The sequence below is a fragment of the Oncorhynchus gorbuscha genome, unplaced genomic scaffold, assembly GCF_021184085.1.
Source record: "Oncorhynchus gorbuscha isolate QuinsamMale2020 ecotype Even-year unplaced genomic scaffold, OgorEven_v1.0 Un_scaffold_141:::fragment_3, whole genome shotgun sequence".
NCBI classification, from domain to species: Eukaryota; Metazoa; Chordata; class Actinopteri; order Salmoniformes; family Salmonidae; genus Oncorhynchus; species Oncorhynchus gorbuscha.
Genome location: NW_025744684.1, coordinates 837,478 through 863,202, shown reverse-complemented (window position 1 = coordinate 863,202; position 25,725 = coordinate 837,478). Strand labels below are relative to the sequence as shown.

The window sequence follows — 25,725 nt, the reverse complement described above, 5'->3', positions numbered from 1 at the left end:
ATTTGGCTCCATTCATTGTTCAATCTGTCTTTACCAGTCTCTCGGTCCCTGCAGCTGAAAAACATCCCCATAGCATGATGCTGCCACCACAATGCTTCACGGTAGGGATGGTGTTAGACTAGTGATGAACTAGCTGTGTCTAGTTCTCCAGACAGCGCTTTGTATTCAGGCCAAAGAGTAAAGTTCCATTTTTGCCTCATCAGACCACAGAATCGTGTGATTTATGCTCTGTAATTCACTTGCCTTTTTGCAAACTCCAGGCTTCAATCTGGCTACTCTCATAAAACCCAGATTGGTGAAGTGCTGTGGAGACTCTTGTCCTTCTGGCAGGCTCTCCCATCTCAACCCACGAACTCTGTAGTTCTGTCAGTGGTCATTATGTAGTGCTGTTTTTGGTCACCTCCCTGTCGTTCTTGCCCAGTTGCTTAGTTTGGTTGGACAGCCAGCTCTAGGCAGAGTCTGGGTAGTTCCAAATGTTTTCTATTTCCCAATGATGGAGACCACTATGCTCTTGGAATCTTTCAACGCTAGAAATTGTGGAAGGCCCCGGTGCACAACTGAGCAAGAGCACATTTACATTAGTGTCTAGCTTGAGAGACAGACGCCTCACAAGTACTTAACTGACAGCTTCATTAAATAGTACCCGCAAAACACCAGTCTCAATGTCAACAGTGAAGAGGCGACTCCGGGTTCGATTACAGGCTCAAAATGTCCAGAAACAAAAACCTTTATTCTGAAACTAGTCAGTTTATTCTTGTTCTGAGAAATGAAGGCTATTCCATGTGAGAAATTGCCAAGAAACTGAAGATATTTTCAAATTATAAACTTGGATTAGTGAACACAACGTGCCATTGGAACACAGGAGTGATGGTTGCTGATAATGGGCCTCTGTATGAATATGTAGATATCCCATTAAAATGTTTTGCTGTTTCCAGCTACAATAGTCATTTACATCAATAACAATTTCTACTCTATTTCTGATCAATTTAATGTTATTTTAATGGACAAAAAAATTGCTTTTCTTTCAAAAACAAGTACATTTCGAAGTGACCCCAAATTTTTGAATGGCAGTGTGTGTTTTGAAAGAAAATACTTTTTTTATTTTGTTTTTACTAATACACAGTTATGGTACGACCCATTGCGCATTAAATGTGTGACGTAGCCTTAAAGTGATGCTGTTTCTAATCTGTATGGTGCCATGATCATCACTGTTCACAGTTTGTGATATTTCATATACACTGTAATGGCAGGAAATGCACCAGGATCTAATGCTGACAATGCACCATCTAAAAGTGCAACCGCACAAGAATGCATGCACATCTGGCCTCGTGTAAAGATCAAACAACTATTTTAAGAGTAGTGTGTTTTAGTTGTCTCACAATAGATATCCATGACGAATGAAAAGCCAAGTCACGTGTAATAATATCACCACTTCTCTCTTCCGGGTGTTGGCAGTCAGTAAAACGGGTTGACTAGATGGGTTAAAGATTTTGTCCGATTTGACTTTTCGTAGCAGGTTAGGATAATTAGTTTAATATTAGGAAAAAGGTCAGAGTTAGCTAAAATGCCCAAATAAACACACGTTTGGCGTTAATTTGACAAAAGCTGTAGCCTTTCTAGCCTTGACCTCTTACTGGGTGAAAGGTGATGAGAAGCGCTGCATACACCACGAGCGGAGCAACAACACAAACTACCGCAAGCGCCTTCCTCTAGTCTAGTCTAAAAAATAGCTGCAACATCATTTTTATTTTGAATGGACGAACGAAACCAACTTTTCACATATCGGAATTTGCAGAATATCGCAAAGTACTAAAGTTTTTGTGGGATTAAACTGCTTCGATCAGATTGAAAACTGAAACGGACCTACATTCGAGCCGTGAAAACAATGCAACTGCCTCAGGGGCCAACTATTTTATAGCAAGCTAGTGCACTTGTTTCTGCAGTAAGTAGAACTGACTTGCTAGTTAACTATGTTTGATCATATGGTTATGTAGCCAGAATGTATATCTAATCAATTGTGCTGTAAAAGTGCGTATTAATGCGATTGGTACAAGGCTGCGCCGCCTCGGCAAATATGGAATTTGATCTCCAATAATAAAAGTTGCTTCTGGCCCCGCAAGTCTAGCTATCTGGACAAGTACATGTTTATGTGGAATTACTCTGATATCATACAACCAAATCGGAGTATGTTAAACTTTGAAATCAATGGTTTTTGTTTGGCATAAATTTTAAAGTGAAGTCTCAGAGTAATTCCCGCTGCAATGGAATTGCCCAGCTACAAATTCTACAACTATCTTTGTAGATAATGACTGTACTGTAGTAGGGGAGATTGTGGTACATTGATCCAAAGGGGTAGGTCGAGCCACCCTTGTTTCTAAGAAATCATAAACAACATTTATAATCTGACCAAGTAAGGAAGTTAACTTTAGATAAAAAACTGGAATTTCACCAAGGCATGAATTTTATTGGTTTCATGATGATTGTATCTAAACCAAATGAAATTATTTTAAGATTGTTCTATAAAAATGCAAACTCAGCTCCATCATTCATTGAATCAGGTGAACCCATGATATTGCCAACTACTTTAATGGTTTTTGGCAATATTAGCAAACTTAGGCATGACATGCCAACAACAGACACTACACATCCAAGTATAACTGACCAAATAAAAGACAAGCATTGTCATTTTGAATTCCGCAAAGTGAGTGTGGAAGAGGAACAAATGATTGTTGTCTGTCAACAATGACATGCCACCGGGGTCTGACAATTTGGATGGAAAATGACTGAGGAAAATAGTGGACGGTATTGCCACTCCTATTTGCCATATCTTCAATGTAATCCTACTAGAAAGTGTGTGCCCTCAAGCCTGGAGGGAAGTAAAAGTCATTCTGCTACCCAAGAATACTAAAGCCCCCTTTACTGGCTCAAATAGCTGACCAATCAGCCTGTTACCAACCCATAGTAAACTTTTGGAAAACATCTTTTGAATTAGAGGTTGATGCCTCTGAAATGTATACATTGATTGAGTAGGTTAGTGTTATGGAGATTGTACTCTTATTAGAGAAACGGTGAGAAAGACAGTTCCTCAGTTTAGGGTTCTTTAATGTTGATTGGAGATTAACAATGTTTGTAGTTCTGTTCCATGTCACTCAGCTGGTATTATCCAATTAATTGTCCATTTATCCAAACAAGATGTGATCTGGAAATAATAAACATGAATACAATGGCATCAGTACTAAGATAATTACATTCATTTAGCAATAACAAACAAGATATATAGCTTTCTTACATTGTTTGACCAGATACAAGGCTATTTTACAGGAAACAAATTGCCAACAGACTTTCAGCATGCTTATAGGGACAGACATTCAACAAGCACAGCACTTGCAGAATGCATGCATCGAGGGCCTCCCGGGTGGCGCAGTGGTTAAGGGCCACGAGAGACTCTTTGTTCGCGCCCAGGCTCTGTCGCGACCATGGGGCGACGCACAATTGGCCCAGCGTCATCCAGGTTAGGGAGGGCTTGGCCGGTAGGGATATCTTTGACTCATCGCGCACCAGCGACTCCTGTGGCGGGCCGGGCGCAGTGCGCACTAACCAAGGTTGCCAGGTGCACGGTGTTTCCTCCGACACATTGGTGCGCCTGGCTTCCGGGTTGGATGCGCGCTGTGTTAAGAAGCAGTGCGACTTGGTTGGGTTGTGTATCTGAGGACGCATTACTTTCAACCTTCGTCTCTCCCGAGCCCATACGGGAGTTGTAGCGATGAGACAAGATAGTAACTACTAAAAACAATTGAATACCTCGACATTGGGGAGAAAAATGGGTAAAATAAAAAAAGAATGTGTAACGGATGTGAAACGGCTAGCTTAGTTAGCGGTGTGCGCTAAATAGCGTTTCAATCGGTTACGTCACTTGCTCTGAGACCTTGAAGTAGTGTTTCCCCTTGCTCTGCAAGGGCCGCGGCTTTTGTGGAGCGATGGGTAACGATGCTTCGAGGGTGACTGTTGTCGTTGTGTGCAGAAGGTCCCTGGTTCACGCCCGGGTATGGGCGAGGGGACGGTTTAAAATTATACTGTTACATTGGTGCCGTGACCCGGATTACTGGTTGCTGCGGGGAAAAAAAAGGAGGAAGGTCAAAAGGGAGGTGAGTGTAACGGATGTGAAACGGCTAGCTTAGTTAGCGGTGTGCGCTAAATAGCGTTTCAATCGGTTACGTCACTTGCTCTGAGACCTTGAAGTAGTGTTTCCCCTTGCTCTGCAAGGGCTGCGGCTTTTGTGGAGCGATGGGTAACGATGCTTCGAGGGTGACTGTTGTCGTTGTGTGCAGAAGGTCCCTGGTTCGCGCCCGGGTATGGGCGAGGGGACGGTTTAAAATTATACTGTTACAAATGCATGCATCGCGTGCATGTACTTCCTTCTGTCTTGTGCACGTGTTGATGAGAAAACAAATTGTGATAACCACACATAGACCCGCGTTTTGAATTCGGTTTAATAATACTTTAAATTATTTCATTTCAACCAGCTGATGGATGATCGGCAGTGTAGGTTCAAATGAAGTTTATTCAACATACTGACTTGTAAAGAAACTGTTTCGATTTTATTTTAATCTAAAAGTGAGACAAGAGTGGAGGCTTGTCCAGTCCACACTTGGATTCGTAGTGTCTACCAGGCTAGGGGACAGTACGTCAATGGCTAACCAGGTGTTTTGGTATTGTAGGGGACAAAATGGCTAACCAGGTGTTTTGGTATTGTAGGGGACAAAATGGCTAACCAGGTGTTTTGGTATTGTAGGGGACAGTACGTCAATGGCTAACCAGGTGTTTTGGTATTGTAGGGGACAGTACGTCAATGGCTAACCAGGTGTTTTGGAATTGTAGGGGACAAAATGGCTAACCAGGTGTTTTGGTATTGTAGGTGACAACATGGCTAACCAGGTGTTTTGGTGCTTTAGGTGACATGACCAACCAGGTGTCAGAGTTCCCCACTGAGCAGACGTTCCAGTACCAGCATAGCCTGCCTCCTCTCCCTGTACCGTCTCTAGAGGGGAGCCTCGCCAAGTACCTGGATGCAGGTGAGATGCCAGCTGCATGTGAGACAGAGAAGCGCCGTTAGCATGGACCCTGGATGAAAATGTGTCTAGTTACTGAAATGTCTGTGTGTATTTTCCAGTGCGGCCATTTGCTACAGAGGAGGAGTACCAGGTGACTGCAGCCGTAGTGAAGAGGTTTGGAGAGGGCATCGGCAAAGACCTGCACCAAAAACTACTGCAGAGAGCCAGGACACGCAGGAACTGGGTACACACACTCAACTAGAGGTCGACCGATTATGATTTTTCAATACCAATTTTAATTTAATTTTACCTTTATTTAACCAGGCAAGTCAGTTAAGAACATATTCTTATTTTCAATGACGGCCTGGGAACAGTGGGTTAACTGCCTGTTCAGGGGCAGAACAACAGATTTGTACCTTGTCAGCTCGGGGGTTTGAACTCGCAACCTTCCGGTTACTAGTCCAACGCTCTAACCACTAGGCTACGCTGCCGCCCCCGATACTGATTATTGGAGGACCAAAAAAAGCAGATACCGATTAATCGGCCGATTTTTTGTAATAATGACAATTACAACAATACTGAATGAACACTTTTACTTTAACTTAATATAATACATCAATAAAATCTATTTACTCTCAAATAAATAATGAAACATGTTTAATTTAGTTTAAATAATGCAAAAAGAAAGTGTTGGAGAAGAAAGAAAAAGTGCAATATAAAAAAGCTAACGTTCCTTGCTCAGAACATGAGAACATATGAAAGCTGGTGGTTCCTTTTAACATGAGTCTTCAATATTCCCAGTTTATATTTTCTTTTACCTTTATTTTACTAGGCAAGTCAGTTAAGAAGAAATTCTTATTTTCAATGATGGCCTAGGAACAGTGGGTTAACTGCCTGTTCAGGGGCAGAACGACAGATTTGTACCTTATCTTCTCAGGGATTTGAACATGCAACCTTCCGGTTGCTAGTCCAACGCTCTAACCACTAGGCTACCCTGCCGCCCCCAAAATTAATTAGGTTGTAGTTTTTGTAGGACTTTTCTCTCTATACCATTTGTATTTCATATACCTTTGACTATTTGGATGTTCTAATAGGTACTTTAGTATTGCCATCCTAATCTCGAGAGTTGATAGGCTTGAGGTCATAAACAGTGCAATGCTTGAAGCACAGCGAAGAGCTGCTGGCAAACGCAGGAAAGTGCTGTTTGAATCAATGCTTACGAGCCTGCTGCTGCCTACCACCGCAGGAACTGGGTACACACACTCAACACACTGCACAACTAGAACCTGTGGGAACTGATCACACACCATACTCGACCCTGAGCAACTACAAAAGGGAATCTTTGAGTGTTTTAAATACTGCAGTCATTATGGTGTCTCCCTTCAGTGTTTCATGTTATATTGTGTGTGTTTCCCCTAGTTGGAGGAGTGGTGGTTGAATGCAGCCTATCTGGAAATGCGTTACCCCTCCCAGTTGAATGTGAACTTCGGAGGTCCTGCACCCTACCTAGAGCACTGCTGGCCCCCTACAGAGGGAGTACAGCTACAGAGGACCAGCATAAGCATGTGGCACACTCTACAGTACTGGGACCTGCTTCGCACGTAAGATACTCACATTGAGTGTACAAAACATGGTTCTTCCATGACATAGACTGACCAGGTGAATCCAGGTGAAAGCTGTAATCACTTATTGATGTCACCTGTTAAATCCACTACAATCAGTGTATATGAAGGGGAGGAGACAGGTTAAAGAAGGATTTTAAACCTTGAGATAATTGAGAAATGGTATGTGTTTGTATGTGTCATTCAGAAGTTGAATGACAGGTTATATAAAATATTTAAGTGCCTTTTGAACGGGGAGTTAACATTGGCCAGCATCCCTGTGGAACGCTTTCGACACCTTGTAGAGTCCATGCTTCAATGAATTGAGGCTGTTCTGAGGTTCAAAAGGGTGTGCAACTCAATATTAGGAAGGTGTTCCTAATGTTTTGTACACACCGTGTATATATATTAAGGTTACACACACATCACAACTACTGCTACCAGACTCTTCCGATTGTGACATAATGCACAATTTAAACACTTGCCCTCCAATCCCACCCTTCCCCAAAACATGTGTTTTTATTTAACTATAGTCTTCCTGTATTATAGTTGTTTAAAATATTTATTCTATTCTACTGAGCCAGTTACTTTATGTTTATATTATTATATTTGATTTCTTATTGTTGATCCGTTGTCGAGAAGGAACCTGCAACCAAGCATTTAGTTGGCCAGTGTCCCTAAACACACACGTTCAGTACACACTCTCTGACTGTGTGGTCCCCGACAGGGAGAGGCAGGACCCTCATAAAGCTGGTAATGTGGTGTTGGATATGGACCAGTTCAGAATGCTGTTCTGTACATGTAAAGTTCCAGGAGTCACCAAGGATACCATCATCAACTACTTTAAGACAGGTAGGTGACCCCCCGACACCGCCATGCAATATGATGTTTGTGGTTTGTTTTTGTGTGTAGTACTGTTATTTATTTAGGTGTGTTTATGTGTGTGTGTTTTCTATGTGTGTTTGGATGTGTGTATTGATTACTTTAAGACATGAAGGTCAGTCAATCTGGAACATTTCAAGAACGTTGAATGTTTCTTCAAGTGCAGTCACAAAAACCATCAAGCGCTATGATGAAACTGGCTCATGAGGACCGCCACAGGAAATGATGACCCAGAGTTACCTCTGTTGCAGAGGATAAGTTCATTAGAGTTACCAGCCTCAGAAAATGCAGCCCAAATAAGTGCTTCACAGAGTTCAAGTAACAGACACATCTCAACATCAACTGTTCAGAGGAAACTGTCTGAATCAGGTCTTCATGGTTGAATTGCTGCAAAGAAACCACTGCTAAAGGACACCAATAATAAGAAGAGACTTGCTTGGGCCAACGAAACAGGAGCAATGGACATAAAACCGGTGAAAATCTGTCCTTTGGTCTGATGAGTCCAGATTTGAGATTTTGGGTTCCAACATCTGTGTCTTTGTGAGATGCAGAGTTGGTGAACAGATGTTCTCTGCATGTGGGGTTCCCAACGTGAAGCATGGAGGAGGAGGTGTGATTGTGTGGGGGTGCTTTGCTGGTGACACTCACGAGATTTATTTAGATTTCAAGGCACACTTAACCAGCATGGCTACCACAGCATTCTGCATCGATACGCCATCCCATCTGGTTTGACTATCATTTGTTTTTCAAAAGGACAATGAGCCAACACATCAGGACAATGACCCCAAATAAGTGCTATTTGAGTAAGGAGAGTGATGGAGCGCTGCATCAGATGACCTGGCCTCCACAATCACCCGACCTAACCCAATTGAGATGGTTTGGGATCATTTGGACTGCAGAGTGAAGGAAAGCAGCCAAAAAGTGCTCAGCATGTGTGGGAACTCCTTAAATGTTGGAAAAGCATTCCAGGTGAAGCTGGTTGAGAGAATACCAAGAGTGTGCAACGCTGTCATCAAGGCAAAGAGTGGCTACTTTGAAGAATCTTAAATATAAAATGTAGTTTGATTTGTTTATCACTTTTTTGGTTACAACATGTGTCATTTCATAGTTTTGATGTCTTCACTATTATCCTACAATGTAGAAAATTGTAAAAAATAAAGAAGTAAAACCTTGGAAAGAGTAGGTGTGTCCAAACTTTTGACTGGTGCTGTATGTATTGATCTTTTTTCTGTGTGTTGTAGAGAGCGAGGGTCCATGCCCCTCCCACGTGGTGGTGATGTGTAAGGGGCGTTTCTTCTCGTTTGATGCAGTGTGTGACGGACACATTCTTACCCCTCCAGAGCTGCTCAGGTATTCTGGTCGGTGGATATTTAGGTATATTTGTGTGCATATGCATATATTTGCATGTATTTATATGTCTGTGTGTCTGTGTGTGTGTAGGCAGCTGACCCATGTGAAGCAGTGTTGTGAGGGGGAGCCTGCAGGTGACGGAATCGCCGCTCTCACCTCAGAGGAGAGGACACGCTGGGCTAAGGTGTGTGTGTGATGTTGGCTGTGCAGAACGGACATCACCATGCACTAAACGTGTCTCTCTCTCGTGTCTCTCTCTTTCAACTTTCTCTGTCTCTCTCATCTTTCTCTGTCTCTCTCTCTTTCTATTCAATTTTAATTCAATTTACGGGTCTGTGTGTCTGTAGGCCAGGGAGTATCTGATAGGTATAGATCCAGCCAATAAGACCATCTTAGAGACCATCCAGAGCAGTCTGTTTGTGGTTTCACTGGACGATGCTAAACCCTACGCTACTGCAGAGAACTACACACCAGTACGTAAACAAACACACACACACCCTCTCACACACTATAGACAGAAATTTGCAATAGCAAGTTGAGTTTGTAAAGGTAAAGAGCAGACTTGAGTCCAGGATGCGGTCAAAGTAAAATGCAAAGGGTAATAATTAGCACCAGAGGCTAAAAAGCTAACTTTGTCAAACAATGATAGCAGTGAGACTTCTGCCACTTTGGGATGTTGTCCAGTACAGATAGGGAGATCTTTTTAAGTTGTGTGTAAGCATTTAAGCAGGTTACACATGTTTTGATTGTATGCAAAGATGCAGTGGGGCAAAAAAGTATTTAGTCAGCCACCAATTGTGCAAGTTCTCCCACTTAAAAAGATGAGAGAGGCCTGTCCTCCACTCGTTACCTGTATTAATGGCACCTGTTTGAACTTGTTATCAGTATAAAAGACACCTGTCCACAACCTCAAACAGTCACACTCCAAACTCCACTATGGCCAAGACCAAAGAGCTGTCAAAGGACACCAGAAACAAAATTGTAGACCTGCACCAGGCAGGGAAGACTGAATCTGCAATAGGTAAGCAGCTTGGTTTGAAGAAATCAACTGTGGGAGCAATTATTAGACAATGGAAGACATACAAGACCACTGATAATCTCCCTCGATCTGGGGCTCCATGCAAGATCTCACCCCGTGGGGTCAAAATGGTCACAAGAACAGTGAGCAAAAATCCCAGAACCACACGGGGGGACCTAGTGAATGACCTGCAGAGAGCTGGGACCAAAGTAACAAAGCCTACCATCAGTAACACACTACGCCGCCAGGGACTCAAATCCTGCAGTGCCAGACATGTCCCCCCGCTTAAGCCAGTACATGTCCAGGCCTGTCTGAAGTTTGCTAGAGAGCATTTGGATGATCCAGAAGAAGATTGGGAGAATGTCATATGGTCAGATGAAACCAAAATATAACTTTTTGGTAAAACTCAACACGGCGTGTTTGGAGGACAAAGAATGCTGAGTTGCATCCAAAGAACACCATACCTACTGTGAAGCATGGGGGTGGAAACATCATGCTTTGGGGCTGTTTTTCTGCACAGGGACCAGGATGACTGATCCGTGTAAAGGAAAGAATGAATGGGGCCATGCATCGTGAGATTTTGAGTGAAAACCTCCTTCCATCAGCAAGGGCATTGAAGATGAAACGTGGCTGGGTCTTTCAGCATGACAATGATCCCAAACACACCGCCCGGGCAACGAAGGAGTGGCTTCGTAAGAAGCATTTCAACGTCCTGGAGTGGCCTAGCCAGTCTCCAGATCTCAACCCCATAGAAAATCTTTGGAGGGAGTTGAAAGTCCGTGTTGCCCAGCAACAGCCCCAAAACATTACTGCTCTAGAGGAGATCTGCATGGAGGAATAGGCCAAAATACCAGCAACAGTGTGTGAAGACTTACAGAAAACGTTTGACCTCTGTCATTGCCAACAAAGGGTATATAACAAAGTATTGAGATAAACTTTTGTTATTGACCAAATACTTATTTTCCACCATAATTTGCAAATAAATTCATTAAAAATCCTACAATGTGATTTTCTGGATTTTTTTTTCTCATTTTGTCTGTCATAGTTGAAGTGTACCTATGATGAAAATTACAGGCCTCTCATCTTTTTAAGTGGGAGAACTTGCACAATTGGTGGCTGACTAAATAGTTTTTTACTCCACTGTATGTCTGGATATGACCTCTGAGTCATCGTCTTGCATCCTGGTTGGCCCCTACAACACACACATACACCACAGACAACCATACCATTCTAAGTGTGGTATAATCTGATCTTTGACCTTTGCCCCCAGGTGTCCCTGGAGGTGCTGACAGGAGACCCCACCATCCGCTGGGGAGACAAGTCCTACAACTCCATCTCCTTCGCCGACGGAACCTTCGGATCCATCTGTGACGTGAGTTACTGTGTGTGTTTTTTGTTATATGAGAGGGGGGTGGGGGTTGAGAGTTAGAAAAATAAGATTTGAGATAACAATACTCCTCTGTTAGCAGTAGTGTAATGATGTTTTGTTGTGAGTGTGCTCCTAATGGGGCATGCTGTGTGTTGCAGCATGCCCCATTTGAAGGCATGGTGCTGGTAACTCACTGTTACTATGTGGATCAGCAACTCAAAGCTACAGACGGCAGGTGGAAGGTAAATACCGTTTCTATTGAACTTATTTTAGGTGACTGTATATCTTGTTTGTCCTTAATTCCAAGTATCTTACTTTCACTGTAAGCAAACAGTATATTTGTTGATGTGTGTGTCTATGTAGGGCTCTGAGACGGTGCGGCCTATGCCTCTTCCTGAAGAGTTGGTCTTCACTGTGGATGACAGAGTCAGGAGTGACGTTGCACATGCCAAGCAACAGTACTTCGAGACTGTGAGCACACACACACACACACACACACACACACACACACACACACACACACACACACACACACACACACACACACACACACACACACACACACACACACACACACACACACACACACACACACACACACACACACACACACACACACACACACACACACACACACACACACACACACACACAACTCTAATCTGTGTGATATCTGGTTTGACAGACACCTGTGTGTGTGTCTCCAGACTCAGGACTTGCAGGTGGTGTGTTATGCGTTCACCTCGTTTGGGAAAGCAGCCATCAAACAGAGGAAGCTCCACCCAGACACCTTCATACAACTGGCCCTTCAACTGGCTTATTACAGACAGCATGGGAGGTAATACCATCCATCCAGTCAGGGCCGGTTCTAGCCTCTTGGGGGCCCTAAGCGAGATTTTGTTGGGGCCTAAGCTAGGCCATAGGGTGTAGAGACATTATTTTCAGCTTTAAAGCTAACTTCTTGTAATTCTACACATTTTGCCGTGACTTATGCCATGTTAATGATGATAGAGTGAGTGATTAACAAAATCAATAGGGGCCCCCTGGAGGTCAGGGCCCTTAGACACCCTGGTCGGGGTTCAGCCATGATTACAAGTTTAGATAGCTGGCTAGACTAACTTACCAATTTAAGAAACGTTAGAAGACATGGTGAATTGATTGACTGCCAGAGCATAACAAGAGAGAAATTGCTGGTGTAGAACCTCATTTCGACCTTGTAACTGGTCTATTCTAATTTGGGGTGAGGTTGAGGGCAGCCTGGGGCCCTAACTAACGCCTTATATTCTCTTATGCTTGGAGCCGGCCCTGCATCCACTATCCATCCAATTAATCCATCCATCCACCCAACATTCATCTATCCATCAACTTCATCCATCCTTCCTCCCCAATATTCTCTCCATAACTGATGATTGATGATAATCCCCCCTCCCAGGTTAGGTAGTTGCTATGAGACAGCGATGACCAGAAGGTTCTACCATGGCAGGACTGAGACCATGAGGCCCTGTACCCTGGAGGCACAGAACTGGTGCCATACCATGCTCCTCCCTGCAGCCAGCGTAAGTGTGAGAGTGTGTGTATCCAGTAAACGATTAGTTCTTCATATATTGTCATGCCATACATGTAAATCTGGCGACCAGGATACTTACACTCTGACTTTCTGTATGTCTCCCAGGCTGAGGCTAAGAGGAAAGCCCTGCTGCTGGCCTTCAACAAGCATAACAAACTGATGGCTGAGGCACAGAACGGAAAAGGTTTTGACAGACATCTCCTGGGCCTTTACCTGATCGCCAAGGAGGAGGGACTTCCTATGCCAGACCTTTTCACTGATCCACTGTATTCCAAGAGGTGTGTTTGTGTGTGTGTGTGTGTTTGTGTTTATGGTGTTTTGTAATTTGTGTGTGTTCTCTCTCCAGTGGGGGGGGCGGTAACTTTACCCTGTCCACCAGTCTGGCTGGCTACACCACAGTTCATGGGGTGGGCGCTCCCATGGTGCACCATGGCTACGGGTTCTTCTACCGCATCAATGAGGACAGGTGGGCTAACACACCCACACACAAGACCTGGACTATGGACAATGACCATTCATTAAATGAATACATTTTTCTTCTGATTATTGTAGGCTTGTTTGACATTTTATTGCATTGTTAGGAGCTAGTAACATGAGCATATCACTGCACCCGCTATAACGTCTGCTAAACTGTGTACGCGACCAGTAATCTTTGATTTGATTTTGAACAGTTACTTCAGCTATTTGGTCTCTCATGTAGTTAGTAGAATTTGTAGATGTTCTTTAGTACATCTGTCTTCTCTAGGATGGACTGATAGAAGCTTCTGGTGTCTGTCCTGTTTCAGGATCGTGGCTTCCTGTACGGCGTGGAAGTCCAGTCCAGAGACGGATGCAGAGACACTGTTCCAGAACCTGGTTACCTCCCTACATGAGATGTTACATCTCGCTACCACAGCGCAGCTCTAACACACACACACACGCGCGCGCAGAGTTTCTAGATGCCAGCCAATAATAACCGTTTAATATTGTCCAGATCAATGCAAAGGCATTGTAACAATGTGGCAGGTAGCCTAGAAGTTAGAATTAGGCCAGTTACTGAAAGGTTGCTAGTTTGATTCCCTGAGCCAATAAATCTTTCGATGTGCCTTTGAGCAAGCCTCTTAACCCTAATTGCTCCTTTGCTATCACCCTACTCTCCAGGGTTGTCTCGGGGGAGTTGCGATATGCAAAAAATAAATTTCCAATGTGAAATAGGACAAGTATAAGCACCCACCAAATTATTATTACAATGCAGCCCTTGATTGTTTTCTTAATGTTTACAAAAAATACATTATTTGTTTAAATGCAGCTCAACAAATGTGTTTATTTTGCACTTTAATTCATGTAATTCTCTGTGATTTTGTGCAGCAGCTAGATTGGGAATTTCCTGTTTCAAAATGTATTGATTGAACTTCCTACCATGATTCCACAAATTCAGGTAATGCCTCCTTGTTTTGGCCTGTTTGCTTCTGATTCGTTCCTAGTGAATATGACTCAAGACTAAGAGCTGGAAACGTCCCTTGGCACTAGAATGAGTTATACCATAGAGATACAGTTGAAGTCAGAAGTTTACATACACTTAGGTTGGAGTCATTAAATCTTGTTTTTCTACCACTCCACAAACTTCTTGTTAACAAACTATAGTTTTGGCAAGTCGGTTAGGACTTTACTACTTTGTGCATGACACAAGTCATTTTTCCAACAATTCTTTACAGACAGATTATTTAATTTATAATTTACTGTATCACAATTCCAGTGGGTCAGAAGTTCACATACACTAATTTGACTGCCTTTAAACAGCTTTGGAAAATTCCTGAAAATTATGTCATGGCTTTAGAATCTTCTGATAGGCTAATTGACATCATTTGAGCCAATTGGAGGTGTACCTATGGATCTATTTCAAGTCCTACCTTCAAACCCACTGCCTCTTTGCTTGACATTGTGGGTAAATCAAACGAAATCAGCCAAGACCTCAGAATAATAATTGTAGACCTCCACAAGTCTGGTTCATACTTGGGAGCAATTTCCAAACGCCTGAAGGTACCACGTTCATCTGTACAAACAATAGTACGAAGTATAAACACCATGGGACCACACAGCCATCATACTTCTCAGGAAGGAGACGTGTTCTGTCTCCTAGAGATGAACGTACTATGGTGCGAAAAGTGCAAATCAATCCCAGAACAACAGAAAAGGACCTTGTGAAGATGCTGGAGGAAACAGGTACAAAAGTATCTATATCCACAGGAAAATGAGTCCTATATCGACATAACCTGAAAGGCCGCTCAACAAGGAAGAAGCCACTGCTCCAAAACCGCCATTAAAAAAGCCAGACTACCGTTTGCAACTGCACATGGGGACAAAGATCATACTTTTTGGAGAAATGTCCTCTGGTCTGATGAAACAAAACTAGAACTGCTTGGCCATAATGACCATGTTTGGAGGAAAAAGGGGAATGCTTGCAAGCCGAAGAACACCATCCAAACTGTGAAGCACGGGGGTGACAACTTCATGTTGTGGGTGTGCTTTGGAAAAAGGGCTTAAGGACAACAAAGTCAAGGTATTGGAGTGGCCATCACAAAGCCCTGACCTCAATCCTATAGAAAATGTGAGGGCATAACTGAAAAAGCCTGTGTGAGCAAGGAGGCCTACAAACCTGACTCAGTTACACCACCAGCTCTGTCATGAGGAATTTTCAAAAATGTACCCAATTTATTGTGGGAAGCTTGTGGAAGGCTACCCAAAACGTTTTACCCAAGTTAAACAATTTAAAGACAATGCTACCAAATTCTAATTGAGTGTATGTAAACTTCTGAACTTCTGATGAAAGAAATAAAAGCTGAAATAAATCATTCTTTCTACTATTATTCTGACATTTCACCTTCTTAAAATAAAGTGGTGATCCTAACTGACCTAAGACAGAGATTTCTTTACAAGGATTCAATTGTGAAAACTGAGTTTAAATGTATTTGGCTAAGATGTATGTAAACTTCCGACTTCAACTGTAGATAGAAGACTGTAGTGCCCAAAAGCCCATTTCAGTATGTGCAGTGTCATTGAGGACTTCCTATGGGTGGCAGGTTGCCTAGCTGTTAAGAGCATTGGGCCAGTAACCGAAAGGTCGCTGGTTCAACTCCCCAAACCGAGTAGGTGAAAAATTTGTCTGTGACTTTGAGCAAGGCACTTAACACTAATTGCTCTTGTAACTCACTCTGGATAAGAGCATCTGCTCAATGACTCAAATGTAAAAAGGTATGGGTTAAGGAAGGATCACATAATTCCATCAGGATTATACTCGTAAATGAGACATTCCAGAACTGCAGGTGGCAGTATATCGCAAACCTTTGGTTTATATCTGTTCAAACATCTAGGTGGCAGTATATCACAAACCTTTGGTTTATATCTGTTGAAACATCTAGGTGACAGTATATCACAAACCTTTGGTTTATATCTGTTCAAACATCTAGGTGGCAGTATATCACAAACCTTTGGTTTATATCTGTTGAAACATCTAGGTGGCAGTATATCACAAACCTTTGGTTTATATCTTTTCAAACATCTAGGTGGCAGTGTGCTAACCTTTGGTTTATATCTGTTCAAACATCTAGGTGGCAGTATATCGCAAACCTTTGGTTTATATCTGTTCAAACATCTAGGTGACAGTATATCACAAACCTTTGGTTTATATCTGTTCAAACATCTAGGTGGCAGTATATCACAAACCTTTGGTTTATATCTTTTCAAACATCTAGGTGACAGTATATCACAAACCTTTGGTTTATATCTGTTCAAACATCTAGGTGGCAGTATATCACAAACCTTTGGTTTATATCTTTTCAAACATCTAGGTGACAGTATATCACAAACCTTTGGTTTATATCTGTTCAAACATCTAGGTGGCAGTGTGCTAACCTGGGTACCAGTCTTTTTAGCTAACATTCCATTGCTTGACACTTCTGTCATTTCTTCAATCTTCAAATATGAACATTATATCATTCATGAGCTCGAGGACATCAGAGGATTTGATCCTGATTCAATAACCCTCATAGTTATCCTCCAATCAAACGTTATGCAAATTTTGGAACTTTTTTCTACACAGATCTTGGTGTCCTGTTGCTAAGCTATGTTTTTTTTTTGCTAGGTGTTAGCTCAAGTTGCTAACTTGAGTCTTAAAGGATCTACATGTACAATTTTTGCATTGTAATTTCATAAAATGTCTCATATACCTGCAGTAATAGTGGAATGATGGTGTTTCACAATATTTTCACTTTTTTAAATATTTTGGCCCAAAACAAAATCACATTCTAAAATGCAGACTTTTTCCTATTTGGCAACAAAAGCCAGACCGGCTTCTGTTGTTAAGATGGGAAAACTGCATCCCCATCTCTTCCATCCTTCGACCCTAAGAGACATGTTCATCGCCTCCTCGAGCACAACGAACAATGGCAGACTGGGGAAAGCGGCCTATGTAGAAATCACTCTGTCATTTCCTGGCTGCTAAAACTCAACACTCTTCGTTCAATTTCAGTTTGTGAGAAAACAATAACTGAATAGTGTAGGGAATCGTTGTACCATTAAATTGCATTGAAATATACTTTCAATAACAAATATTGTTTTTTACCGCTATTTGAAGTTGGTGGACAAAACTTAAGGTAAAATAGTGTCCATCATGGTCCATGCTATCCGCGATTCTTGGGACGTACCAACTCTGAAATGTAAAAAGTTTAGGGTAGGTGTTTAGGGTAGGCATGTCCCAAGGAATCGGTTTCGCACTAACATCTCCACCATGTTACAGGGAAATGGGATGCAGGGGAGTTCTTTGTAATACAACCTACTGTAGTTAATAGTGTAATCTGTGGAATACATTGAATTATATGAGACGATGTCTTGAGTTAATGGAGCAGGTGTGGATATACTCCAAGCTCTCTTCCTAGTCTGCCACCGAAATGTCAGCTTCATCCCATTTTGCCTTAATGGCATCTGTAGAAGGTGTGCTAACAGATTGAAAAGAGTCATATCGACGAGATATCTCTGTCTGGTGGTGGGGTGGGGCATATTTTTATGCATCTGTCAAACATTTAGCATTCCCAAATGTCGGAAGATGTTTTCTAACATAGTCTCTAATCTGTAGGTATCTGAAAAAGTTACGTCTGGGAAGATTATACATTTCACTCAGCAACTCAAAGGAGGCAAAGGTCCCTTCTATTTATAGATCCCCTATGGCATTTATCCCTAGCTCTCCCCATCACTCAAATGTGTTATCAAGGTTAGAGGTGGAAAAGGAGGGATTCTTGGCAACAGGGAGCATGAATGAAATTGGTCAAAATGGACTTTAATTTGCTTCCAGATTCGGGCTGTGCTGTGTGTAATAGGATTGTTACTAAATTCAGCAAAAAAAGAAACATCCTCACTGCCAACTGCGTTTATTTTAAGCAAACTTAACATGTGTAAATATGTGTGTAAACATAACAAGATTCAACAACTGAGACATAAACTGAACAAAGGGGGGGTGGTCAAAATCAAAAGTAACAGTCAGTATCTGGTGTGGCCAATAGCTACATTAAATACTGCAGTGCATCTCCTCCTCATGGACCGCCCCAGACCACGACGGACCCTCCACCTCCAAATCGATCCCGCTCCAGAGTACAAGCCTCGGTGTAACGCTCATTCCTTCGATGATAAATGCGAATCCGACCATCACCCCTGGTGAGATTAAACCCTGACTCCTCAGTGAAGAGCACTTTTTGCCAGTCCTGTCTGGTCCAGCAATGGTGGGTTTGTGCCCATAGGTGACGTTGTTGCCGGTGATGTCTGGTGAGGACCTGCCTTACTACAACAGGCCTACAAGCCCTCAGTCCAGCCTCTCTCAGCCTATTGCGGACAGTCTGAGCACTGATGGAGGGTGTCGTGGCATTTTCCTGTATTACCGAATGATGAGAGAGCAAACCACACATCAGTCAGAGTTATTTAAACTTCATCTTTAATTATATGAGCTTCACCATAGCCCTGTGACTCAGATCAATTCAGTGTCTATAAATGAATTCTGAGAGTGCTTACAAAATAATACTTAATCTTTTATAGCCACGATACACCCCTCTCAACTCACAATGACGAACCACAGATCTTTGGAACTTCACAAAGGGCCTTTTACTTGAAAGAGGAGTATCCCATAGCCAGATAGCATTAGCTATAAATTATCGTTCAGTTTGGTCTCTTAGACGAGGTTCTACTTCTCGTTCTTGGTACTTCATATTACCAAAACATTACCTCATCCAATGGCATATATCAATTGTCAATTCTAGATACTCCCAACTCAAATACAACTCACCCCTGGACAAGCTACCTGAGGGGAGTGAGCCTCTAGGTCATATACTATGAAAGATAAGTTTCAACATCAGAGGGGACATACAATGGTTCCAGACACTGCCATACTCCTCCCCCCAATGGGAAAAGGAGGGAGTGACTGGAGTACAGACATAGTGGAGCCCTTCACATGGTTTCACAGATATATTCATTATGAAGACCATGTTCAAACCTGACCTCCCTTTCTGATATTCTGCCTATTACCAGACATGTAAAAGACAAGTCTGACCTCTCCCCTCTCTGGGCCCCAAGTGGCTTTTCCCTAGAGAAGAAAGAGGAAAATGCAACTGCCAACAGTATAGTCCAAAAGAAGGCATTCTAATGACAAGTATAAAGTAAATAAAACATCTTATTTATCTATGTTACCTAACTAATTCTGATTCAGCTACGACAAGGGATTGTGTGTTCCTGGTGTAACTGGGGCAGTTGTTGTTGCCATCCTGTAACTGTCCCACATGTGTGATGTTCGGATGTACCGATCCTGTGCAGGTGTTGTTACACATGGTCTGCCACTGCGAGGACGATCTGCTGTCCATCATGTCTCCCTATAATCTTAGGCGTCTCACGGTACGGATATTGCAATGTATTGCCCTGGCCACATCTGCAGTCCTCATGCCTCCTTGCAGCATGCCTAAGGCACTTTCACGCAGATGAGCAGGGACCCTGGGCATCTTTCTTTTGGTGATTTTCAGAGTCAGTAGAAAGGCCTCTTTAGTGTCATAAGTTTTCATAACTGTAACCTTAATTACCTACTGTCTGTAAGCTGTTAGTGTCTTAACGACCGTTCCACAAGTGCCTGTTCATTAATGGTTTCTGGTTCATTGAACAAGCATGGGAAACGGTGTTTAAACCCTTTACAATGAAGATCTGTGAAGTTATTTGGATTTTTATGAATTATCTTTGAAAGACAGGGTCCTGAAAAAAGGGAGTTTATAAAGTGACATCTCCAAATTGACAGGTGACAAAATCACAGAACAAATAGAGAAGGGGTGGCAATCCTCACGCTCCATACTAAGCCAACTGGAGGACGGAAGTGCATCATCCAGACAAAACGTAACAGCATGGAAGTTAGCGGCCCAATAGTAAAATATAACATTTGGGAGAGACAATCCTCCTTCCATCTTGGATTTACAGAGGTGTTTTTTACCTATCCTGTGTGTTTTATAATCCCAGATGAATGGAATGATAATTGAGTCCAGTTGTTTATGAAAGGATTTAGGTATGAATACTGGGATGTTCTGGAATATGTAGAGCAGGTGTGGGCGGAAGACCATTTTAATGGAATTAATTCTTCTGAGCAGAGAAATTGGGAGAGTTCTCTGAAATTGTATGTTTGCCTTAAGATTTTGCATCAGAGAGGGGAAATTCTCTTTAAATAGTGAGGAGTATCGTTTGGTAACTACAATTCCTAGGAAGGTATATTTTTCTGAAGAGAACATAAATGGAAGAAGTTCTAGCCAAGAAGTGTTTTGCAACCGTATGGGCATTAATTCGCTCTTGTTCCAATTTATTCTGTATCCTGAGAAGGTACGAAACAAATTAATCAAATCAAGAATAGCTGGAATACTAGATTGGGGTTCTGTTACATAGAGGAGAATGTTATCTGCGTATGGAGAAATCTTATTTAGAGTTTCTTTAGTATTATAGCCATGTACTGCTGCATGAGATCTGATCGCCTGAGCGAGAGGTTCAATAATTAGAACAAAGAGCAGAGGCGACAGCGCACAACCCTGCATTGTGCCTCTATAAAGGTTAAATCGGGGCGACAATGATTGGTTAATGAGTATTCTTGCACAGGGGTTCCTATATAAAAGCTGGATCCAATTTATGGACACATCTCCAATATTACATTTCTGTTGGACCTTGAATAGATGGGACCACTCAACTTGGTCAAAGGCCTTTTCGGCGTCAAGAGATATAACGGCAAGGTCCACGTTGGGTAACCTCTGAGCATACATAATGTTGAAGAGGCGCCTGAGATTGAAGAATGAGTTTCTGTTAGGGATAAAGCCGGTCTGGTCCGAATGGACCAATTTGCCCAATAAAGTGCTAAGCCTGTTAGCCAGAGTTTTAGCTAAAATATTTTGGTCTGTATTAAGGAGAGATATTGGTCTATATGACCCTTCCTCTTCTGGATCTTTACCCTTCTTATGTATAACTGTAATGAACGCCTCATCCAAAGTAGGTGGGAGAGCCCCATCCTCATTGGCCTAAACCAACATTTTGTGTAGATAGGGAAAGTGCATGTTGCCGAATGTTTTATAGAATTCACCAGGGTATCCATCTGGGCCCGAGGTCTTGCCACTCTTTAGAGATTTAATTGTTTCTCGTATTTCTCCAAGAGATATTTCCCTATTCAGGAAGTTGGAATCTTCCTGGTTCAGGGCAGGGAGATTAATCCTCCAAAAAGTGTTTCATAATTAAGGGGTTAGAATCTGCTTTAGATGTGTATATAGAGTCTCGTAAAACTGACGGAATCTGTCATAGATGTTTTTATGGGAAGAGAGTAATTCCCCAGGTGCAGATTTAACTTTGTGAACCATTCAGTCACTCAGTTTTTCGAAGTTGTCTGGTGAGTAATTTGTGTGGTTTGTCACCAAACTCAAAATATTTTTGATAGGCATAGAGAAAAGATTTATCCATTTTAGCTGAGATAATTTGATTATATTCCAATTTTAAAGAGGTAATTTAAAAAAATGTTTCTCCATAGATGGATTTTCCCTATCCAGTAAGTGAATTTGTCCCTCCAATTCTACAAATGTTTGTCTGTTTTGCCTACTCCTGGCAGCCTGAAGGGAAATGATACAGCCTCTCAGATAAGCCTTCAGTGTTTCCCACAATAATGCTGGGGAAGTCTCTGTGTTGTCATTGGTATCAAAGAAAAATATAATTTGGTACTTAAGATGTTCACAGAATGTTGGTTCTGTGAGGAGCTGAGGATTCAACCTCCAGACCCTCTCATTTGATACGATGTCACCCAATCTCAGGGAGAAGGTGAGTGGACTGTGGTCAGAGATTATAATGTCATGATACCTCACATTACAGGTATAAGGGAGTAATTTCGTATCAACCAAAAAGTAGTCAATTCGGGTATAAACATTGTGAATATGAGAGTAAAAGGAATATTCCCTTCCCGTTGGGTTAGAGATCCTCCAAATATCAAATAAATGTGAATTTTTTATATAGGTATTCACACTAAACACGCGAACAAAAAGGGGTATTTGGACATAAATTATGTACTTTATCGAACAAATCAAACATTTATTGTGGAACTGGGATTCCTGGGAGTGCATTCTGATGAAGATCATCAAAGGTAAGTGAATATCTAGAACACTATTTCTGACTTCTGTTGACTCCAACATGGCGGATATCTGTATGGCTTGATTTGTTGTCTGAGCGCCGTACTCAGATTAATGCATGGTTTGCTTTTTCCGTAAAAAAATGTATCTATAATTCATGCATGATAGTTGTATCTTTTATCAATGTTTATTATGAGTATTTCTGTGAATTGATGTGGCTCTCTGCAAAATCACTGGATGTTTTGGAACTACTAAACAACGCGCCAAACTCAGAGTTTTGTATATAAATATGAACTTTATCAAACAAAACATACATGTATTGTGTAACATGAATTCCTATGTGTGTCATCTGGTGAAGATCATCAAAGGTTAGTGATTAATTTGATCTCTATTTCTGCTTTTATTGACTCCTCTCTTTGGCTGGAAAATGGCTGTGTGTGTTTTTGTGACTAGGCTCTGACCTAACATAATCATATGTTGTGCTTTCGCTGTAAAGCCTTTTTGAAAAGGTACACTGTGGTGGGATTAACAACACGTTTATCTTTAAAATGTTGTAAAATAATCCTATGTTTGAGGAATTTTAATTTTGAAATTTCTGTTTTGAATTTGGCGCCCTGCACTTTCACTGGCTGTTGTCATATCGATCCCGTTAGCGGGATTCAAGCCATATCAATGTTTGGACCATAGATATTCAGTAGAGTTACAGAAGTAGAGTGGATCTCTCCTATTACGATCACATAACGGCCCTCTTTATCCGCAATAGTTGTTTTATGTAGAAAGGGAATTCCTTTCCGTACCTGAATCGCTGTGCCTCTCATTTCACACCCTGGCCTACCCAAACATATACCAAAAACACAAAATACAATGACCAAGGCGTGACAGAACCCCCCCCCTTAAGGTGCGGACTCCCGGACGCACCTCAAGAGCATAGGGAGGGTCCGGGTGGGCGTCTGTCCATGGTGGCGGTTCTGGCTCGGGACGTGGACCCCACTTCTTCGCGTCCTGGGATCATCCACCTTCTCCGCCGACCATGGCCTAATAGTCCTCACCCAGATCCCCACATATCTGAGGAGGAGCTCGGACAGAGGGGCAGCTCGGGACAGAGGGGCAGCTCGGGACAGAGGGGCATCTCGGGACAGAGGGGCATCTCGGGACAGAGGGGCATCTCGGGACAGAGGGGCAGCCCGGGACAGAGGGGCAGCCCGGGACAGAGGGGCAGCTCAGGACAGAGGGGCAGCCCGGGACAGAGGGGCAGCCCGGGACTGAGGGGCAGCCCGGGACTGAGGGGCAGCTCGGGACAGAAGCAGCCTGGTACTGAGGGGAAGCCCGGTACTGAGGGGAAGCCCGGTACTGAGGGGAAGCTCAGTACTGAGAGGAAGGGAATCCCAGGCGGGCTCCTGCACTCGCTCTGGGTCGGCCGCCCACCTGTCGATTTCTTCCCACGTCGTATAATCCATGCCTCTACCGTCCATAACGTCCTCCTTTAGCTCCTGCCAGTTCACACGCTGCTCGGTCTGTGAGAGGTGGTGGGTGTTTCTGTAACGATGTTCGTCTGTTGTAAGAAGAGAGTCAGACCGAAATGCAGCGTGTAGGTTACTCATGACTTTAATGAAATATATCACGGTACATGAAATAACTGAATAAATACAAAAACAACAAACAGAACGTGAAACCTATTACAGCCTATCTGGTGAACACTACACAGAGACAGGAACAAACACCCACAAAATACAACGCAAACTCAGGCTACCTAAATACGGTTCCCAATCCGAGACAACAAGAAACACCTGACTCCAATTGAGAATCGCCTCAGGCAGCCAAGCCTAACTAGACACACCCCTAATCATACACAATCCCAATTAATACTAACCCCAATACGAAACACAACATATAAACCCATGTCACCCCCTGGCCTACCCAAACATATACCAAAAACACAAAATACAATGACCAAGGCGTGACAGCATCATCCAAATTGCATGAATGCCTATTCCTATAAATACTGTAAGTGACTAAAGGAAAATAATATATTTTTGAATTCATAAAAGACCAAATTAGGTCTACCTTATTATAAATGATGCTATCATCACTGTTAATCGTGAATGACAATTCTTCACGTTTTACAGGTCAAACGTCCATGCTGCATCCCAACCATTTGATCCCAATTACTTTCATGGGAATATACATTTCAATCTTCTTGAATGATGTAAGTGTGACTTTCCTGGTCCCGTCCCTAAAGTCAGTGAGTCAACACAGGAAAGAGTAATGTATGGATAGTTCATTTATTTCCAAAACTACAAACATGGGACACACAGTATGGATGAATGAGGAGTAGTGACAGGATATAAATAGCACTCCCACAGCAATTCTCCATAAATCTGCTGTATAATATACTAACAAAAGAACAATTGAAATGTCTATCAAAGTCATTGGGATCATACAGTGGATTTAACAACTTCTATTAATTCATAATTTGGGTGATTCTGCAACTACGGGCACTTACATGTCCTCGGGTCAATTTGGGGGATTTTATCAAAAATAAAACAAATACTTGTATGTTAAGTTCACACTGGAATCACCCCATACTTTTTTAAACACCTCTCTATCAAATATTTTAGCTACTTTTCAGATGCATTTTATACCTTCATTTAACTTTTTTGCCCTTAACAGACTTAAGCGTCTATGTTTTTCTATGAGAAAACATGAATAATTACACATTATATAATGTTATGTACTACAGAAAGAGTAAATTAAATAAAATCTATCAATATTTATTGAGAGTATGCCCTTTATATTGTTTTCTACATAAAATATACCTGTCCGTTGGGGGGAGTGTCATTTCCACCACCGAGGACAAATTCCTCATTAAAAAAGTTAAGAGAATGTTAATTTAGTTACCATGGAAACATATTGTGACACTGAAGCACATGGCTGCAGTGGACAGTTGTTCCAGATGTGATGTCCAGAAGTTGGAGGAAATATCGAGGTAAATATTGCTTGTGTAGAGAATATTTTAATTGTCAGTAATTTTCAAACAGGCTAGAATTTCTTTAATTTGTGGTAGAACTTTTGAATTAAAAAAATATATTTTATATATTTAGTGTAAATGATATACTAGCTGTAATACTAATCAAAGCATGCTAAGCTGTCAGTCAATTTTCTGTAGGAACTGTAGAAATGTAATTTACATCACAAACTTAGGTGTGATGGAAATGACAAAATCCATTATTTTATTTGTTTTTACTT

General features: G+C 42.0%; 1 protein-coding gene and 1 long non-coding RNA gene across 6 annotated transcripts in view; both read left to right on the top strand.

The window, feature by feature from the left end:
* Positions 1-25,725, top strand: part of LOC124017065 (acyl-CoA-binding domain-containing protein 7-like) — a 100,704-nt gene that overhangs the window by 34,214 nt on the left and 40,765 nt on the right. Inside the window, exons 1-16 of one of the 5 annotated variants that reach the window (XM_046332452.1) lie at positions 1,438-1,942; positions 4,953-5,072; positions 5,171-5,295; positions 6,471-6,652; positions 7,380-7,504; positions 8,776-8,884; positions 8,975-9,068; positions 9,232-9,357; positions 11,173-11,274; positions 11,430-11,513; positions 11,635-11,742; positions 11,979-12,109; positions 12,704-12,827; positions 12,944-13,116; positions 13,185-13,304; positions 13,624-14,125. In XM_046332452.1, the coding sequence (XP_046188408.1) occupies positions 4,958-5,072; positions 5,171-5,295; positions 6,471-6,652; positions 7,380-7,504; positions 8,776-8,884; positions 8,975-9,068; positions 9,232-9,357; positions 11,173-11,274; positions 11,430-11,513; positions 11,635-11,742; positions 11,979-12,109; positions 12,704-12,827; positions 12,944-13,116; positions 13,185-13,304; positions 13,624-13,744 (1,839 nt within the window). In that variant the 5' untranslated portion in view covers positions 1,438-1,942; positions 4,953-4,957 and the 3' untranslated portion in view covers positions 13,745-14,125. Of the gene's footprint in view, positions 1-1,429; positions 1,943-4,952; positions 5,073-5,170; positions 5,316-6,470; positions 6,653-7,379; positions 7,505-8,775; positions 8,885-8,974; positions 9,069-9,231; positions 9,358-11,172; positions 11,275-11,429; positions 11,514-11,634; positions 11,743-11,978; positions 12,110-12,703; positions 12,828-12,943; positions 13,117-13,184; positions 13,305-13,623; positions 14,126-25,725 lie in introns of those variants that run through there. The other 4 variants (XM_046332457.1, XM_046332453.1, XM_046332454.1 and 1 more) reach the window with 4 other exon arrangements.
* LOC124017069 lies at positions 15,707-18,221 on the top strand. The gene is made up of 2 exons (XR_006835454.1): positions 15,707-16,617; positions 16,714-18,221. It is a non-coding gene; the product is annotated as an uncharacterized LOC124017069 (long non-coding RNA).